Source organism: Pseudophryne corroboree, chromosome 1 (assembly GCF_028390025.1).
Source record: "Pseudophryne corroboree isolate aPseCor3 chromosome 1, aPseCor3.hap2, whole genome shotgun sequence".
In the NCBI taxonomy this organism is placed as follows: Eukaryota; Metazoa; Chordata; class Amphibia; order Anura; family Myobatrachidae; genus Pseudophryne; species Pseudophryne corroboree.
Genome location: NC_086444.1, coordinates 704,408,982 through 704,427,921, shown reverse-complemented (window position 1 = coordinate 704,427,921; position 18,940 = coordinate 704,408,982). Strand labels below are relative to the sequence as shown.

Below are 18,940 nucleotides of genomic sequence, written 5' to 3'. Positions count from 1 at the left end.
GGCTGGGCTCCCAGCTCCTGCTGCTATTAAAGCCCATTCTACTCAGTCTTTTGGACCTTACTGGGCGGCCCACCGTGGCGCGTCCGCAGAGCAATTGTGCAAGGCGGCTACGTGGTCCTCAGTGAACCATCATTAGGTTTTATGCATTTGATACTTCTGCCTCCCAGGATGCTTTCTTTGGACGCTGGGTTCTCATATCTGCTAAGGCGTGTCCCCTCCCTTGAGGAACTGCTTTAGGATATCCCCAATGTTTTCCTTTGTAACAGTGTACCCCACTGTAGAAAAGGAAAGCTATGATAGACTTACCATTGTTAACTCTCTTTCTGCAAGGTACACTGGGTTCCACAGGGCGCCCACACTGATGCACCTAGCTTCTATGGGTTTGTATGGCGTTAGCCGCTGGTCACTTCTCCTGTCATGAGAATGTGGTTCTATATGACTAACATCTGCCTTCTCTTACCTGCTCCTACATGGGACTGTTTAACGAAACTGAGCTCACGGTGCCTGGAGGTGGGGATACAGAGGAGGCCCCAATGCATCCTGGGACAGCCTAAAGCTTTAGCCTGTTGCTGCCTCTGGATCAAGATCCACTCTACACCCCGATTGTTTTCCTGTGGAACCCAGTGTACCTCGCAGAAAGAGTTAACAATGGTAAGTCTACCATAACGCTACAATAATTAGTATAAAAAGTATAATAAAAGTATATTTTACTTCAGAGCAGCAGCACTTGGCTGTCCAGCGGACGCCATCGCTGCTGCTCCTACAACTCCCTGGTAGCAAGCCTTCACGGTGACCCGGCGACTACAACCGGTCAACGGGGGGACAGGTACGGCGGGTCTCTGTGGAAACGGGCCCCACGTCTTTTATTGAGGCCTCTCCTCCGGCCGCAGTTACGAACCGGAGGTGCTGATGTGGGCGCTGGTCCATCCGCAACCCCACTATGCCACCGGGGTCTTTTATGCAGGCTTGTTGGGGACTTTTTCAGCCAAGCGCCCCGGAGCTTAATGTCAACATAAGGGGAGGTAACACTTAACACCCCCCCCCTTTGACAGTCTTCCTCAGAGCGGGTCTCCACAGCGCTTTCTTACCTCTGGACTGCTCCTCTCTCACCATCCTCCCTTACAGAGACGTGCAGCGGTCATTTCCTCAGGGACCCAGGCTACAGCTGAAGCTTTCTGGGAATGCTGGGTTAGGAGTCTCCAGTGTACCTTTCCCCATCGGTCAGGTTATACAGCCCTTCATCCTACCAGCCACTGCGGTCTGGTAGGATGTGTAATTGATATAGTGCCCATTGCAATACATTTCTGCATTGTACATTATGTGACTTTTGTAATTCAGTTTCTCTGTACAGACTATTGTTATCCCTTTCTCTTTTTCTCATAACCCTTGAATACAAGTGTTAACGGGGTGACTTTGTACTTCACACACACATATATTTGTGAAGGCAATCACATTGGGTTTGTAAGCTATACACTAGTGTGCTTCACGGTTATTGCTACAGTATGTCCTCCAGAAAGGCTCATAAGGAGCAGGCTGCTTCGGTACTGGTTTCTTGCAGGACCTGTTCAGCTGCCTTAACCCCACAGGATCCTGTTAATGATGGTCAATGCATAAATTGTTATAACCCTTCTAACCAGTCTACCTCAGCGGAGCAGCCTCTACCACAGGGACCTCCATGGGCTTCATTCTCACAGCTCCTCACACAAATTGCAGACTGCTTATCAGCACCTGCTCAACCCCCAGTGTGGGATTTCATCAGTAGCTACAACCTGCAATGTTAAATCCCCCTTTACTTCCCAAACAGCCTCCCTGGATGGATGTACTGTCCAGCTTAGTACAAAATTTGTCTCAGACTTCTGCTGCATTCCAGCAAATGTTACAAACCAAACTCCAGAGACACAGCCCCACAAAAGGCCTTTACAGTCCTCTCAGTCTACTCAGGAATCCTCTTGGGAACCTGATCAGACTGACACGTTCCTAGTGGTATCCTTCTCCCCTGATGAGGAACGTCATTCCACAATAGATGTATCTGCTTTAGTTAGAGCGGTATAGTTTATCCTGGAAATTAACAATTGACAAAAACTGTTAAAGCATTGTTTGCTCGGTCCGACCAACTGATGGACATTATGCAGGAAACCTGAGCTATGCCTGGTAAAAAGATTTCAGATACCTAGGCGTCTGGCTACGTTTTACCCCCTGCCGGCAAAGGAGTAAGCAGAGTGGGAAACCTCTCCCTCTGTGAATTCCCATGTGGCACGTTTAGTGCGCACATCTACATTGCCTATCCCATCTGTTTTGTCCCTAAAGGATTCTACTGACAGAAAGATAGAGACTTGCCTCAAATCTTTAGATTCCCTCTCAGGGGAAGTCACTAGGCCAGCCATGGCCTCGGCATGGGTAGCTAAGGCCATTGAAAGTTGGGCAGATGCCTTTAGAAGAGAGAGTGCCAGCAGATGCAAACAGGGTCCAGATGTCCCCCATTGCAAACCTCAGGGAGGCAGCATCCTATTTAGGTAAAGACACAGGATTAATGACCTCTGAAGTCTCTGCTAATTCTATTGCAGCACGACGCATGATTTGGCTACGTACATGGAAAGGGGATAGTGATTCTAAAAAGGCCTTGGAAGCCCTACCCTTCACGGGAGACATCTTGTTTGGTAAAAAACTTGATGAGATAGTGGTTACTATAGCTTCTTCTAACACAGCATTTCTGCCTTCTCCACCTTTGCACAAATCCAGAAGTAATGCTCACGGACCTTTCACCCTCACGGTAAAGCTAAGGGACAACCCTTTCCGCGCCAGACAGCCACGAACAGACCCACTAAACCCCGTAAACAGGCCTAGGCAGCCATCCGCAAAATCCACTGACTAACCTATTGCCTGACGGGGCAGGCCTCCTCATGGGGAACTGAATGTGGGAGGCCGACTGCTTCAGTTCTGAACAAATACATATATGTTTCTAAGATTTGTATGGAAACTCTCCGTTGTATAGTTCTAGCACTCGAACCAGAGGATTTCATGGCATCACTGGACATCCAAGATGTGTACCTGGATGTGCGCATTTTGCTAGCTCATCAGTAATACCTCCGGTTTGCTAGTATCAAACAACATATACAATTTCAGGTGCTGCCTTTTGGTTTGTCTACGGCTCCCAGAGTCTTCACCAAAATTATGGCGTCATGGCAGCACAACTGAAGGGAATCCGAATACTATTCTACCTGGACAATTTGCTTGTCCTGGCACAATCCCCAGACACCCTGTTCACTCATCAGATAACTATCCAGTCCCTACAAAGTCATGGATGGATTATCAACAAGAAAAAATCATCCCTTGATTCATCTCAAAGAATGATGCACCTCGGAGCTCTGTTGGATTTGCAGAGTCGGCAAATCTTTCTTTCTCCAGAAAAGAAAACTACTTTACAGGTGCATGTACGCCGACTATTAGCCAATCACAGAGTCTCCATAAACTCAGCGATGCAGGTTCTGGGATCCATGGTCTCTGCCTTCGATATGGTGGAATACGCCCAACTCCACTCCAGGCCCCTTCATCTGCAAATCTTGCCCAGATGGAATGGACAAACCACATCTCCTCAAAACACAAACGATGATTTTCTCCCCAGAAGTTTGGCTTTCCCTAACCTGGCGGTTGCACACAGCCCACCTGGACATAAGCCATCCGTTCTGGATTTCGGACTGGTTAATCCTGACAACGGCTGCCAGCCTCCGCAGTTTGGGGCAGTAACGTGTCACCACTCCTTCCAGTGACGGCACACCCACTCAAAGTCTATTACTAATCAATGTGCTGGATTTACGGGCAATCCTCATGGCCCTCGAGGAAGCCAAACCTGCCATTTTGGTCAAACCGGTACAGACAACGCCACAGCGGTGGCTTACCTAAACCACCAGGGCAGAACATGGGGATGCACGAGGTGGCACAGATTCTCTGTTGGGCCGAACTCCATCTCCCGGCAATATCAGCAGTCTTTATCCCGGGCATCCTAAATTGGGAGGTGGACTTCTTCAGCTGCCACAATGTACATTCTGGCGAGTGGGTCTTTACATCTACAGGTGTTCTAACTTCTAGTGGACAAGTAGAGTATTCCAGAGGTAGACCTCATGGCCTCCAGTCACAACAAAAACTACATGTGTACGGCTCCCACACAAGGGACCCAGAAGCAGCCTGTGTAGACACTGTCAGTGACCTGGAAGTTCCCCCTGGCATATATGTTCCCCCAGTGGCCTATCTTCCGCAAGTGCTCCAAAAGTTCAAACAGGATGGTACAACAATACGCATTGCCCCAGCGTGGCCCAGATGTCATTGGTATGCATACCTCCTCAATCTCTCCATAGACTACCCTCTGCCATTTCATCCATGGCCGGATCTGCTGTCTCGGGGTCCCTGTCTCCATCTGGACTTGGCTTGTCTGTCTTTGACGGCGTGGCTCTTGAGACATCCCTCTTGGGAGCCAAAGGATTTTCTCACTGTTGTACAAACAATGCTTAAAGCCAGAAAACCAGCTTCAGCATGAATCTACTGCAAAGTGTGGCACACCTACTTCCAGTGGTGTGCTCCCAAGCATTATGACCCTCATACTTTTATGGTATCTAGAATCCTTGTTTTTCTTCAAACTGGATTGGACCTAGGATTGAGGCTGGCTTCCCTTAAGGTGCAGGTGTCAGCCCTATCCATATGGTTTCAGAAACTGATTGCTACGTTCTCTGACATTGAAACCTTTCTCCAAGGCGTACTCTGATTACAACCTACGTTCGCCCCTCTGGATGCACCTTGGGACTTGTCCATAGTCCTTAGGTCACTCCAGGAATCCCCTTATGAACCTCTGGACTCTGTAGACCTTAAATGGCCAGGAAAGTGTCTGACTTAGGCGTATTTTCATGCAAGTACCCGTTCATGATCTTTCACCAGGATAGGGCAGTCCTACGAAGCAGGCCTTGCTACCTCTCGAATATAGTCTCCAGTATTCATGTTAATGGAAGAAATTGTGGTTCCGCCTTTTTTATCTCTCCGGGCCTTTCCCCCAGTGATGCCTCACTGAATGTGGTTCAAGCATTACGGATTTATGTACAGAGAACGGTCTCTGTCAGGAAAACAGACTTGTTCTTTGTCCTGTATAGCTTCCACAAAAGAGGTTGACCAGCCAGTAAACAAACTCTGACCAGATGGCTCAGCGTGACCATCTCAAATGCTTACCAATAGGCAGACCTCCCTGTCCCGGACAGTCTCGGCTCATTAAATGAGGTCTGTTGGGCCTTTGTGTGCAGCTTGACGTGCGGTGTCCGCAGAACAGCTCTGCAAGGCGGCCACGTGGTCTTCCGTCCACACCTTCCTAAGGTTCTATGCCTTTGACACGTTCGCTTCTCAGGATGATTCATTTTGATATCAGGTACTCCTCTCAGCTCAGGAGCGTCCCCACCCTTTGGTTTAACTGCTTTAGGGCATCCCCGATGTCCCTGTGAATAACCATGTACCCCAAAGAAGAAAATAAAAGTTAAGCTTACCTTAGCTAACTCTTTCTTCGAGGTCCATGGGATTCACAGGACGCCCACCCTGACGCACCTGGCTTCAATGGGTTCTTTCTTCTGGTCACTTGTTCCCTTCTCTTTAATCTGAGAGTGCGTTTCTTGAGTGTACCATTCTTCCTTCTCTCTTTCATCCTGCTCCTGCCTTGGGCTTGCTAACAAAACTGACGTCCTTTGGGCAGGGTACAGGGAGGAAGGACTGGGAAATCCTGGGAGCTTAAGAGCTTTGAATGTCTGATGCCAGGATCCACTCCTCAGCCCTACATCCCGATGTCCCTGTGAATCCCATGGACCTCGAAGAAAAAGTTAACCAAGGTAAGTTTTACCATAACTCTTATCTTTAGGACATCACCACTGATGCTATCTTTCCTCAGTTCTCAGACGTTTGTGACTTAACGGCAATCCTATCCACTGACTTCTTTCGCTCTCGTCAATTTTGACACTTTCATTCCACATCTCAACTCTCACTAATAGTAATGTATCCTCTTGTGAATATATCTGCAGGAAACGCTCTGTTACTGGGGACTTAATTTCCAGTATTTATGCTTTACTAAGTGAGGACTCGGGCCCTTCCCAGGACTCTAATGAATTAGTATGGGAATTGGATTTTGGACAGGCCATAGGTAGTGAAGATTGGGCCGACATATGGAATAATGCTGCTTCTAGGTCAATTTGTGTAAAAATCAGAGAAAACGCATACATTTCTGTATTGCTGATATTATGTACCTTAAAGGCCATGTTCCCTGATGCTTCGGATAGGTGCTGGAGGGGGGGTGTTGAAGAGGCCTCTTTTTGCATACATGTTGGTCCTGTTCCGAAACTCGCCAGTATTTGGCGGGAGATCACTACCTTACTCTCGCACCTATTGGAAACCACTATTCCCTTGACCCCAAGTATTATCTGCTCCCCTTGACTCTTCCTAACCTCACCCGACACCAAAATAAATTATTTCTGCTCAGTTTCTGCTACGACCTGCCAAATAGCAGTCTACTGAAAAAATCTAATGCCTTCCCCTATGCAGGCAGTGCTCTCTAGAGTATGGTATGTATATAATCATTGGATATAGTTTGGTCTCCATGGCTGGCATCTCAACACGCTTCCTCACAATTTTCTACCTGATGTATTAAACATAATGTTTAAAAGCTTTGAGACCGGAGGTCATCCCCTTCCCTTACGGATTTGTCCTTTTTCACCCTTTTATCTATTCGCTCTTCTCTGTTTCCTATTCTTTTTTTTTTCTTTTTATTCTTCTTCCTACTCTATCAATTCTCTTTGACGGATGGCCAAACCGTCGCTGCTACATCGCTCTCTTGCTCTCGTATCTCATAATTGGATCATCTTTGTTACTCATTGCAATTTTGTTATGTAGCTACTGTTTGTAAGATTTCCTTGTGAGTTATATATGCTCTTTTCATATATGATCCGTGCACTGTCAAGTGTGGGACCTTATATAGACAGGTGTGTGCCTTTCCAAATCATGTCCAATCAACTGAATTTACAACAGGTGGACTTCAATTAAGCTGTAGGAACGTCTCAAGGATGATCAGTGGAAACAGGATGCACCTGAGCTCAATTTTGAGCTTCATGGCAAAGGCTGTGAATACTTATGTACATGTGATTTCTTTGTTTTTTTATTTTAAATAAATCTGCAAAAATCTCAAAACTTTTTTCACGTTGTCCTTTATGTTGTCCTTTATTTGTGTGTAGAATTTTGAGGGAACAAATTAATTTATTCCAATTTGGAATAAGGCTGTAACATAACAAAATGTGGAAAAAGTGAAACGCTGTGACTACTTTCCGGATGCACTGTATAGGCTAGCAAACCTTTTGTTTTCATTACAGTGCTCCAGTTTTCCAAAATTTAATGAATATGGATAACCAACTTGACTGTTACAACTTGTTAGGTTTGATGCCTTTGTAAGCAGGGTGTTCTCTATTTCAGGCTATTGTCCAAGATCCTCAGTGAGTGTAAGGATGCAGATGAGATAGAGTTTTTGGTGGATGGATCCTGGTGTCCAATAAAAGCAGAGAAAGAGAGGAGCTGCAGTCCAGTGTGTCCCATTCTTGACTTAGGTATATTTCCATCTGTTTATAAATATATAATTTCAGATTGCATTCCCACAGTTTATATACTTCTTTACCCTGTATCCTTTGGTTTGTTTTTATTTTGAAGTTCCTGTAGTAGGTTCTCCAGTAATTATCAGCTGTTGATTATCTTCTTTTTCTTGGCAGGTTCTCCTGAAATGGCAGCAAAGATTCCTCCTCCCAGCAGCACATTGGCAAATGAGAATGGGAAGCCTGGGCCAGATGTGGTGGACCTAACACTGGACAGCAGTTCGTCTTCTTCATCCTCCTCTGACGAAGACGAAGATGATGATGAGGAGGAACGTCCACAACATAAGAGACGCTGCTATGAAAATGGACTTTTATCAGCCTCTTGACCCCTCCTTGCTTTCTTTTCATAGACTTGTACCTACAAATCGCAAACGGATACAGCGGGGAACGGTGTGTTCTTCCCACCAAGACCTATATGCATCCCTACTTTTGCGAAGTCCCTTTCACCTGTTTAACTTAAGACCTAAAATGTCATCACCTGGCAATGGCTCAATACTTCCTATTTTCACTTCTGCCCGATTTTATTTTTCCCCCCTCTAAAGTTGTATGTTTTGGAAGTGGGTCCAAGAGACAGACTCAGTGGGAAAAAACCATTCCAAGCCACCTCACAACCACTTTCATTGCCTTCAGATGCTACTTTGAAATGCAGATATTTTTTTTTTTCTTCAACCCGTTTCCACTTTAAATGCGTGCTATGGATCAATGAATGGAGGAACTGTCCAAAAATTAAAGATATTGGTTTGTTATTGCAGGATGTGAATGTTTTGGTGTAAAAACCATGGCAAAAAAAATGTTTAAAATTATGTAGCTGTACAGAGGGGAACCTGGTTGACAGAGCCATTGTGGGGATAAAATAATTGGCCTACTCTGTGTTCTAATTTCTCACCTCCTACCAATTTAAAGGGGGTGCTATTTTATTCCTTGTTCTACTTTAGTAATATGCAAAAAGCGGGGTGTGTTTAGACTTTTGTGAAGTGATAATGATGGATGGGAGTGGGGATTTACACAACGCTTTCAATCAAACTACCTCTCTGCTGTTCAGGTTTTGTTTCTGTGCTAGTTAGGGGAAGGGGGTTAATGCTGCTTTAGACTTTCTCCTCCCTACAGTTGACCCATTTCTAGGCCCCCTCCCTCCATACATTCTTTTCTAATGCCACTGTAAAGTAATTCTCACCTTTTGAAAGACTCCCATCTTTTTCTCTCTGTTCTCCACCTGCTTATGTAATCATCTTTTGGTGGGAACGCTAGCTTTTGAATATTTATGCAGGCATGTGTTATTTGTAAACTATGTGAATGATAAGTAGCACTGACTGGTCCACAGATTATATCCTGATGGTTAGCAAATTTAATTTATGCTCTTCATTTTACAGTTTAAAAGGATATAATTCTTCTATATTCATGGTTAGGTTGTGCAGCTCCAGTACTCTATATCAAATGCGGATTATTTACATGGTCGACTTGGTATTCATTGTTTGCAAGAATTTTACAAAACTGCGTTCAAAGTTGAAACCTTTAGCAAGTTGTTACTATGCCCCTAAGAAAGTAAATAACGTTCATGGGATGTTTTCCACCCAGGTCTGGCTGTATTTGTAGTATCCAGTATCTTAGAGTTTGTCAAATTGAAGAAACGTGTTCATTGCAAAAAAAAAAATTGTACTGGAACAATCTGTAATTTACTTGAATTTGGTTTATTATATGGGACTTTATCTAAAATGCATTAACCAGCTCCATCACTCTCCCTCTACAAACAGACCTTTCCTACCCTTTTTTTACAAACTTATAGTTGCACTTATAGGAGGGCCTTTGAAATCATGTATTTTTTTTAAAGATTTTCCTTTTTCAAAATTATGTATTTCAGAAGATTAAACCTGTTGGCAGCATTAGCCAGAGAGCTTTCAAATGTTTTCCCCACCCCAATAAAGCTAATTTGTGTATTTTTAATTATTTACAGGTTCTGTAACCTGCGCCATTCTGAGTTTTCATTCTACCAGCTTTCCCCAGCCAGTGTTAACAATTATCAGGAATATTTAAAGCTGTCCTGATTGTGCAATTGGTTTTCAACAATCAAGAGAATACTTGGCCAAAATTAGTGGAAGATAGTGCAATAGATGTGCAGTTATTTACTAAGCTACTATGATGATCTCTGTCAACATAAATGTCAGATTTTAATACATTTTTTAACAAACCAAGCATAGAATCATGGTTTCACAATGTAAGCACTAGATCACAAATTTAAATATGGATATTGCTTCAAGATTGGTCTGAGATGAAAAAGCTTTATTGAACTGTCCTTTAACTGGGTTTTAACTAGGAATAGGGAGTAAAGTAAACAGAATCATGTACAGAACCTACAGCCTGCCCCTTTTAAACAAGACACTGTTTTTTGCTTTTAATTTTCTAGATTTTTCTTGGGTTTTTGTTACTTTTGTTTCCCTGTGCAGATAGAGACAGGACATGATGCAACTGGTTCAGAAACAGCCACAATATGATGGCTACTCTTTATTTTATTTTATTTTCTTGTTCTAATTTAAGTGTTTTAATATCTCTCTTGCGTCTGTGAACATTATTTTCTTTATTGGTGTTTTTTTTTTTTTTTTTTGTACATGCTTTGCAAAAAAAATACATTTTGTTTTTTGTTCCCAAATTTAACATAAAAAACACAAAAATATAGTGTTTCTTACAATAAAAAGATTTACAATTATGTAGTTGCTGAAAGTTTTTGTGTGCACATGCAATTACATACTAGTTTTCTACTTAATGCCATATCAGCATCTGTTGCTTAGGTAGTAACAGCATTTAACAGGACTAGTTTCATACTGTTTTATATTTGTATAGCAATTGTGTATGACAATGTAGAGCATTGTGGGCATCTTATTTTTTTTTTTTACTGAATTACTAACAAATACTTTGTGTGAAATATGTCGTAACTCATTCTTTGCTCATCCAAAGCCAGAAAGTTTTTTAGGGGTAATTCAATTGCTGGCGAAGCCTTTGCCTGACCAAATCCATGAAATCTCACAAAAGTTTCACTACCAAATAGGTTAGCAAACTTTTGTGCGAATCGGTCATTTGGCTGGCCTGGTGAAGGCTGCAAGATAGGGTGCTGTTGCGGGAGTTTAAATACCATGGCAATAAGTACTCTTTGCCCAGAATTGAATTCCCCTCGTAATGTGAGATATTTTGGTCTGAAGGAGAGACCAATTTGCATAACAGGGTATGTCAATTTTCACAGATGACCAATACCTAGACAGGACTACCACATTTGCATGGAGTACCTGAGATTGAGCTGCTTCTCCACCATTTATCTTAAAGCGTCAGTAAGATTTTACAAAGCGACAAGGTACCTATGGTATATGAAACTTTTAAGCCTTTGCCATGACTTTGACACATATTGAGCTCCTTTAACATCAGTTTCCCATGGGAGTTAATGGGGAGGATCTTTTGGCGACTTGTATCAATAGTTAAGCAGTTAGGGGTAAATTTACTAAGATGGGAGTTCTATTTAAGAGGGGATGTAGCCCATAGTAACCAATCAGATCCAGGTATTATATTCAAGAAGGTGCTAGATAAAGGAGAAATCTGGTTGCTATGGACAACATCCCATCTTAAATAGAAATCCCATTTTAGTACATTTACCCCAGGCATGTCCAAACTGCGGCCCTCCAACTGTTGTGAAACTACATATCCCAGCATGCCCTGACACAGTTTTGCGGTCAGAGAATGCTAAAGCTGTGTCAGGGCATGCTGGGATGTGTAGTTTCTCAACAGCTGGACGGCCGCAGTTTGGACATGCCTGATTTACCCTATAAGAGTAGAAAACAATCATTGGGTGGTTCCTTTAGTGATTTCAGTGGTAGGTATGCTGAGAATCAATCAAAGAAAATTGAAGCGTTTTTGTGGAAAATATTTATTGACTAGTCATTAAATTGGGGGATGTAGTAATGTCATTAACATATTTCCACATGGTTACCCAGAGCGTAAAAGGAGAACTCTTAATCCATGTGTGAAAGTAGAATTACTGGGATTTTGGTGGAAGGGTTGTGGGTAAGCACAAAAACCTTGATTATTTAATTCTAGACAGAGAGAGCGCTATTACTGGGTGGGTTTCTACCCTAGAGGAATCACTGGCCGAAACCACAAAAGAGAGGAGAGGGAAGATAATGGAATAAATAAAAATCAATGCTTCTTTTTTTTCTTTTCTTCAGCCATAGTAGGTAACACAAAAGGGATAACACTGCGTATAGGCTGGTGAGTCTGGCACAAACAATTTTAGATTTCTTTCCCAGAAGCCTAGGCTCCCTATACTCCAGTCACAGGTATTCGGTTTCAGTTTTGTGCCTCAGGAATAAGGGCACTGTTTTTACAGGGGCTGCTTTTAAGCAGCAGATTCATTGTTTTTCTTTTCTTTTTTTTTTTCACTTTTCTTTTACATTTATTTGAGCAGACAGTGAGTCAACACCGGAGGTGCACTCGCTGCAACTCCAGCGATCCCCATGTATCGGCATCCACAGCACTGACAACTGAGTCAGTGACAACGGCCAGGCTCCAGTAGGGAAGCCGCAGCCAGACACCTCGGGGACAGGTGAGGCATCTTTCTGCCCACAACGTGGTGGTCACTGGCAGTGGGGGCCCAGGTTGTCTTTGCCACCCACTTGACCACCAGGATGATTCTTATGGCAACAGGGCTCTATACAGGTAGCTGCCATTACCCTGGGCTCCTGGCCACACGGGGAAGGTAGGCTTTCCCTGTCTACCACTCGCCAACCCCATTGGCATGTTCCCTCCTACAAGCATTACCGCCACTGTGTTCTCTCTCTTCTCCCTTCATGAGACGCTGGGCAGCAATTTTTGCACATTGCCTACCACCGCAGAGCGAAGCACGGGCTCCTGTTTCCCTGTATACCTCATTTCAGCAGGTCAGGTTATACATTTAGCTCCTTTTTCCTATGTTAGTGTTGGACTGTTGAGCAATATTTGCTCATTGGTCTTTTGCTTTAAATGTTTGGTGTGCATGTACAGTATTTGTAAGTTTTTAGGAGTACTGCATTTCTTTTCAACATGGTTTGTTCATTTTAGTGCATACTGTGTTTAGCCTGTATTATGGGTTTATTTTCATCACTGTCTATGGAGTACTGTTTATTTGTACATTCAGTTGTGAAAAATAGTATATTGGCATTCACATAGACAACCTTGTCTGAATAGCCCCCCAATTTATTTGTGGCACTCAACATTCAGTACACTGCCCCTTAATTGCACAGCTCAGTTTGGATAACTTGTGTGTAGGGGCATTCTTGGGTATTGCATTATGTCCTCCAAGAGCAAAGGGAGGTGGGTGCTCCTGTGTTGCATAAGTGTAGGACCTGTGCTGAGTGCTTTCTTCTCAGGTTCAGTACCAAGATGGTCTCTGCGCCCGGTGTTTTACAGCTGCGCAGCAGGAGGTCCCTTTGGCCACAGCTTCCAGTCAGAAAACTGCATTGGCTTCTGCACTTTCACAGGTAATGTTGTAGTTATCCTGGGGATTACAAGCCGATTAACACCCCCTACAGGTGCAGAACAGGCTACCAGCACTCGACCTGCTTAGGGCGATTCTCATCTGTCTGTCATGGAACTACAATGGATGCAGTCCTTCACTCAGTCAGTGCATGGCTTGGTGCAGGTAACATAGGGACCCGCTGCAAATCGAGATCCGGCGCGGTCTCTTGGAGACAGAACGCACGCGCTGGCGTGGACACTGGCCGGGCAGGGACCCCACTAGACCACCAGGGCAAGGGCACAGTTCGGATTCTGTACATAATCCGTTTTCTAAGGCCCGCAGTACCCGGTGGTAAAGTCCAGCAAGGGGATAAGGCTCTGACCTGTAGCCCTAGCCCCAGGGCAACATTTACTGCTAATGTTCTCGCCCTGGAGCTGCATCTCTCTGTCTCCCTCACTCCCTGTCAGCGTTTGGGCGCCATTACACACACAGCTGCGTTGATCTGAGACTGCTGGGCAAAGTCTCCTCTGTAAAGCCGCCTGCATTATCAGCGCTGTGCATTTACAGGACACTTAACTAATACTGTCTAAAGACATGTAGAATACTTAAGAACATGTGCATACTGTCAGGGATATTTGTACCCTGTGATATACATCCAGTCTTTACTGTGCATTGTTATATCTATATACCTAATTAGTTTTCTCTATCGTCCTAGTGGATGCTGGGGTTCCTGAAAGGACCATGGGGAATAGCGGCTCCGCAGGAGACAGGGCACAAAAGTAAAGCTTTCCGATCAGGTGGTGTGCACTGGCTCCTCCCCCTATGACCCTCCTCCAAGCCAGTTAGATTTTTGTGCCCGGCCGAGAAGGGTGCAATCTAGGTGGCTCTCCTAAAGAGCTGCTTAGAAAAGTTTAGCTTAGGTTTTTTATTTTACAGTGAGTCCTGCTGGCAACAGGATCACTGCAACGAGGGACTTAGGGGAGAAGAAGTGAACTCACCTGCGTGCAGGATGGATTGGCTTCTTGGCTACTGGACATCAGCTCCAGAGGGACGATCACAGGTACAGCCTGGATGGTCACCGGAGCCTTGCCGCCGGCCCCCTTGCAGATGCTGAAGTAAGAAGAGGTCCAGAATCGGCGGCAGAAGACTCCTCAGTCTTCTAAAGGTAGCGCACAGCACTGCAGCTGTGCGCCATTTTCCTCTCAGCACACTTCACACGGCAGTCACTGAGGGTGCAGGGCGCTGGGAGGGGGGCGCCCTGGGAGGCAAATGAATACCTATTTTGGCTAAAAATACCTCACATATAGCCTCCGGAGGCTATATGGAGATATTTAACCCCTGCCAGAATCCGTTAAGAGCGGGAGACGAGGCCGCCGAAAAAGGGGCGGGGCCTATCTCCTCAGCACACAGCGCCATTTTCCCTCACAGAAAGGCTGGAGGGAAGGCTCCCAGGCTCTCCCCCTGCACTGCACTACAGAAACAGGGTTAAAACAGAGAGGGGGGGCACTAATTTGGCGTTAGAAATATATAAAAAAGATGCTATAAGGGAAAACACTTATATAAGGTTGTCCCTATATAATTATAGCGTTTTTGGTGTGTGCTGGCAAACTCTCCCTCTGTCTCTCCAAAGGGCTAGTGGGTCCTGTCCTCTATCAGAGCATTCCCTGTGTGTGTGCTGTGTGTCGGTACGTGTGTGTCGACATGTAGGAGGACGATGTTGGTGAGGAGGCGGAGCAATTGCCTGTAATGGTGATGTCACTCTCTAGGGAGTCGACACCGGAATGGATGGCTTATTTAGGGAATTACGTGATAATGTCAACACGCTGCAAGGTCGGTTGACGACATGAGACGGCCGACAAACAATTAGTACCGGTCCAGACGTCTCAAAAACACCGTCAGGGGTTTTAAAACGCCCGTTTACTTTAGTCGGTCGACACAGACACAGACAGGGACACTGAATCCAGTGTCGACGGTGAATAAACAAACGTATTCCTTATTAGGGCCACACGTTAAAGGCAATGAAGGAGGTGTTACATATTTCTGATACTACAAGTACCACAAAAGAGGGTATTATGTGGGATGTGAAAAAACTACCATAGTTTTTCCTGAATCAGATAAATTAAATAAAGTGTGTGATGATGCGTGGGTTCCCCCCGATAGAATATTATGGGCGGTATACCCTTTCCCGCCAGAAGTTAGGGCGCGTTGGGAAACACCCCTTAGGGTGGATAAGGCGCTCACACGCTTATCAAAACAAGTGGCGGTACCGTCTATAGATAGGGCCGTCCTCAAGGACCAGCTGACAGGAGGCTGGAAAATATCATAAAAAGTATATACACACATACTGGTGTTATACTGCGACCAGCGATCGCCTCAGCCTGGATGTGCAGAGCTGGGGTGGCTTGGTCGGATTCCCTGACTAAAAATATTGATACCCTTGACAGGGACAGTATTTTATTGACTATAGAGCATTTAAAGGATGCATTTCTATATATGCGAGATGCACAGAGGGATATTTGCACTCTGGCATCAAGAGTAAATGCGATGTCCATAACTGCCAGAAGATGTTATGGACACGACAGTGGTCAGGTGATGCAGATTCCAAACGGCACAAAGGTGTATTGCCGTATAAAGGAAGAGGAGTTATTTGGGGTCGGTCCATCGGACCTGGTGGCCACGGCAACTGCTGGAAAATCCACCGTTTTTACCCTAAGTCACATCTCTGCAGAAAAAGACACCGTCTTTTCAGCCTCAGTCCTTTCGTCCCTATAAGATCATATCTGCCCAGGGATAGAGGAAAGGGAAGAAGACTGCAGCAGGCAGCCCATTCCCAGGAACCGAAGCGTTCCACCGCTTCTGACAAGTTCTCAGCATGGCGCTGAGACCGTACAGGACCCCTGGATCCTACAAGTAGTATCCCAGGGGTACAGATTGGAATGTCGAGACGTTTCCCCTTCGCAGGCTCCTGAAGTCTGCTTTACCAAGGTCTCCCTCCGACAAGGAGGCAGTATGGGAAAAAATTCACAAGCTGTATTCCCAGCAGGTGATAATTAAATTACCCCTCCTACTACAAGAAAAGGGGTATTATTCCACACTATATTGTGGTACTGAAGCCAGAAGGCTAGGTGAGACTTATTCTAAAAATTTTTTTGAACACTTACAAAGGTTCAAATCAAGATGGAGTCACTCAGAGCAGTGATAACGAACCAGGAAGAAGGGGACTATATAGTGTCCCGGGACATCAGGGATGCTTACCTCTATGTCCCAAATTTGCCCTTCTCACTAAGGGTACCTCAGGTTCGTGGTGCAGAACTGTCACTATCAGTTTCAGACGCTGCCGTTTGGATTGTCCACGGCACCCCGGGTCTTTACCAAGGTAATGGCCGAAATGATGATTCTTCTTCGAAGAAAAGGCGTCTTAATTATCCCTTACTTGGACGATCTCCTGATAAGGGTATAGTCCAGGGAACAGTTGGAGGTCGGAGTAGCACTATCTAGGATACTGCTACAACAGCACGGGTGGATTCTAAATATTCCAAAATCGCAGCTGATCCCGACGACACGTCTGCTGTGCCTAGGGATGATTCTGGACACAGTCCAGAAAAAGGTGTTTCTCCCGGAAGAGAAAGCCAGGGAGTTATCCGAGCTAGTCAGGAACCTCCTAAAAACAGTGCATCATTGCACAAGGGTCCTGGTAAAAATGGTGGCTTCCTACGAAGCAATTCCATTCGGCAGATTTCACGCAAGAACTTTTCAGTGGGATCTGCTGGACAAATGGTCCGGATCGCATCTTCAGATGCATCAGCGGATAACCCTATATCCAAGGACAAGGGTGTCTCTCCTGTGGTGGTTATAGAGTGCTCATCTTCTAGAGGGCCGCAGATTCGGCATTCAGGATTGGATGCTGGTGACCACGGAGCCTAGCCCGAGAGGCTGGGGAGCAGTCACACAAGGAAAAAATTTCCAGGGAGTGTGATCAAGTCTGGAGACTTTTCTCCACATAAATATACTGGAGCTAAGGGTAAATTTATAATGCTCTAAGCTTAGCAAGACCTCTGCTTCAAGGTCAGCCGATATTGATCCAGTGGGAAAAACATCACGGCAGTCGCCCACGTAAACAGACAGGGCGACACAAGAAGCAGGAGGGCAATGGCAAAAACTGCAAGGACTTTTCGCTGGGCGGAAAATCATGTGATAGCACTGTCAGCAGTGTTTCATCCCGGGAATGGAAACTGGGAAGCAGACTTCCTCAGCAGGCACGACCTCCACCCGGGAGAGTGGAAACTTCATCGGGAAGTTTTTTCCACATGATTGTAAACCGTTGGGAGATACCAAAGGTGGACATGATGGCGTCCCGTCTGAACAAAAAACGGGACAGGTATTGCGCCAGGTCAAGAGACCCTCAGGCAATAGCTGTGGACGTTCTGGTAACACCGTGGGTGTACCAGTCGGTGTATGTGTTCCCTCCTCTGCTTCTCATACCTAAGGTGCTGAGAATTATAAGACGTAGAGGAGTAAGAACTATACTCATGGCTCCGGATTGGCCAAGAAGGACTTGGTACCCGGAACTTCAAGAGATGCTTACAGAGGTCTTATGGCCTCTGCCGCTAAGAAGGGACTTGCTTCAGCAAGTACCATGTCTGTTCCAAGACTTACCGCAGCTGCGTTTGTCGGCATGGCGGTGGAAAGCCGGATCCTAAGGGAAAAAGGCATTCCGGAAGAGGTCATTCCTACCCTGGTCAAAGCCAGAAAGGAGGTGACCGCACAACATTATCACCACATGTGGCGAAAATATGTTGCGTGGTGTGAGGCCAGGAAGGCCCCACAAAGAAATTTCAACTCGGTCGTTTCCTGCATTTCCTGCAAACAGGAGTGTCTATGGGCCTCAAATTGGGGTCCATTAAGGTTCAAATTTCGGCCCTGTCGATTTTCTTCCAGAAAGAATTGGCTTCAGTTCCTGAAGTCCAGAAGTTTGTCAAGGGAGTATTGCATATACAACCCCCTTTTGTGCCTCCAGTGGCACTGTGGGATCTCAACGTAGTTCTGGGATTCCTCAAATCACATTGGTTTAAAACCAGTCAAATCTGTGGATTTGAAGCATCTCACATGAAAAGTGACCATGCTCTTGGCCCTGGCCTGGACCAGGCGAGTGTCAAATTGGTGGTTTTTTCTCAAAAAAGCCCATATCTGTTTGTCCATTCGGACAGGGCAGAGCTGCGGACTCGTCCCCAGTTCTCTCCCTAAGGTGGTGTCAGTGTTTCACCTGAACCAGCTTATTGTGGTGCCTTGCACCTACTAGGGACTTGGAGGACTCCAAGTTGCTAGATGTTGTCAGGGCCCTGAAAATATGTTCCAGGACGGCTGGAGTCAGGAAAACTGACTTGCAGTTATCCTGTATGCACCCAACAAACTGGGTGCTCTTGCTTCTAAGCAGACTATTGCTAGTTGGATGTGTAATACAATTCAGCTTGCACATTCTGTGGCAGGCCTGCCACAGCCAAAATATGTAAATGCCCATTCCACAAGGAAGGTGGGCTCATCTTGGGCGGCTGCCCGAGGGGTCTCGGCTTTACAACTTTGCCGAGCAGCTACTTGGTCAGGGGCAAACACGTTTGCTAAATTCTACAAATTTGATACCCTGGCTAAGGAGGACCTGGAGTTCTCTCATTCGGTGCTGCAGAGTCATCCGCACTCTCCCGCCCGTTTGGGAGCTTTGGTATAATCCCCATGGTCCTTTCAGGAACCCCAGCATCCACTAGGACGATAGAGAAAATAAGAATTTACTTACCGATAATTCTATTTCTCGGAGTCC

The 18,940-nt window shown here is 45.4% G+C and overlaps 1 protein-coding gene across 1 annotated transcript in view; it reads left to right on the top strand.

Moving 5' to 3' along the window:
- PIAS4 (protein inhibitor of activated STAT 4) overlaps positions 1-10,356 on the top strand; it is a 197,686-nt gene extending 187,330 nt beyond the window's left edge. The window contains exons 10-11 of the mRNA XM_063914861.1: positions 7,483-7,613; positions 7,773-10,356. Of these exons, the coding sequence (XP_063770931.1) occupies positions 7,483-7,613; positions 7,773-7,981 (340 nt within the window). The 3' untranslated portion in view covers positions 7,982-10,356. The remainder of the gene's footprint in view (positions 1-7,482; positions 7,614-7,772) is intronic.
- Positions 10,357-18,940: the final 8,584 nt, after the last annotated feature.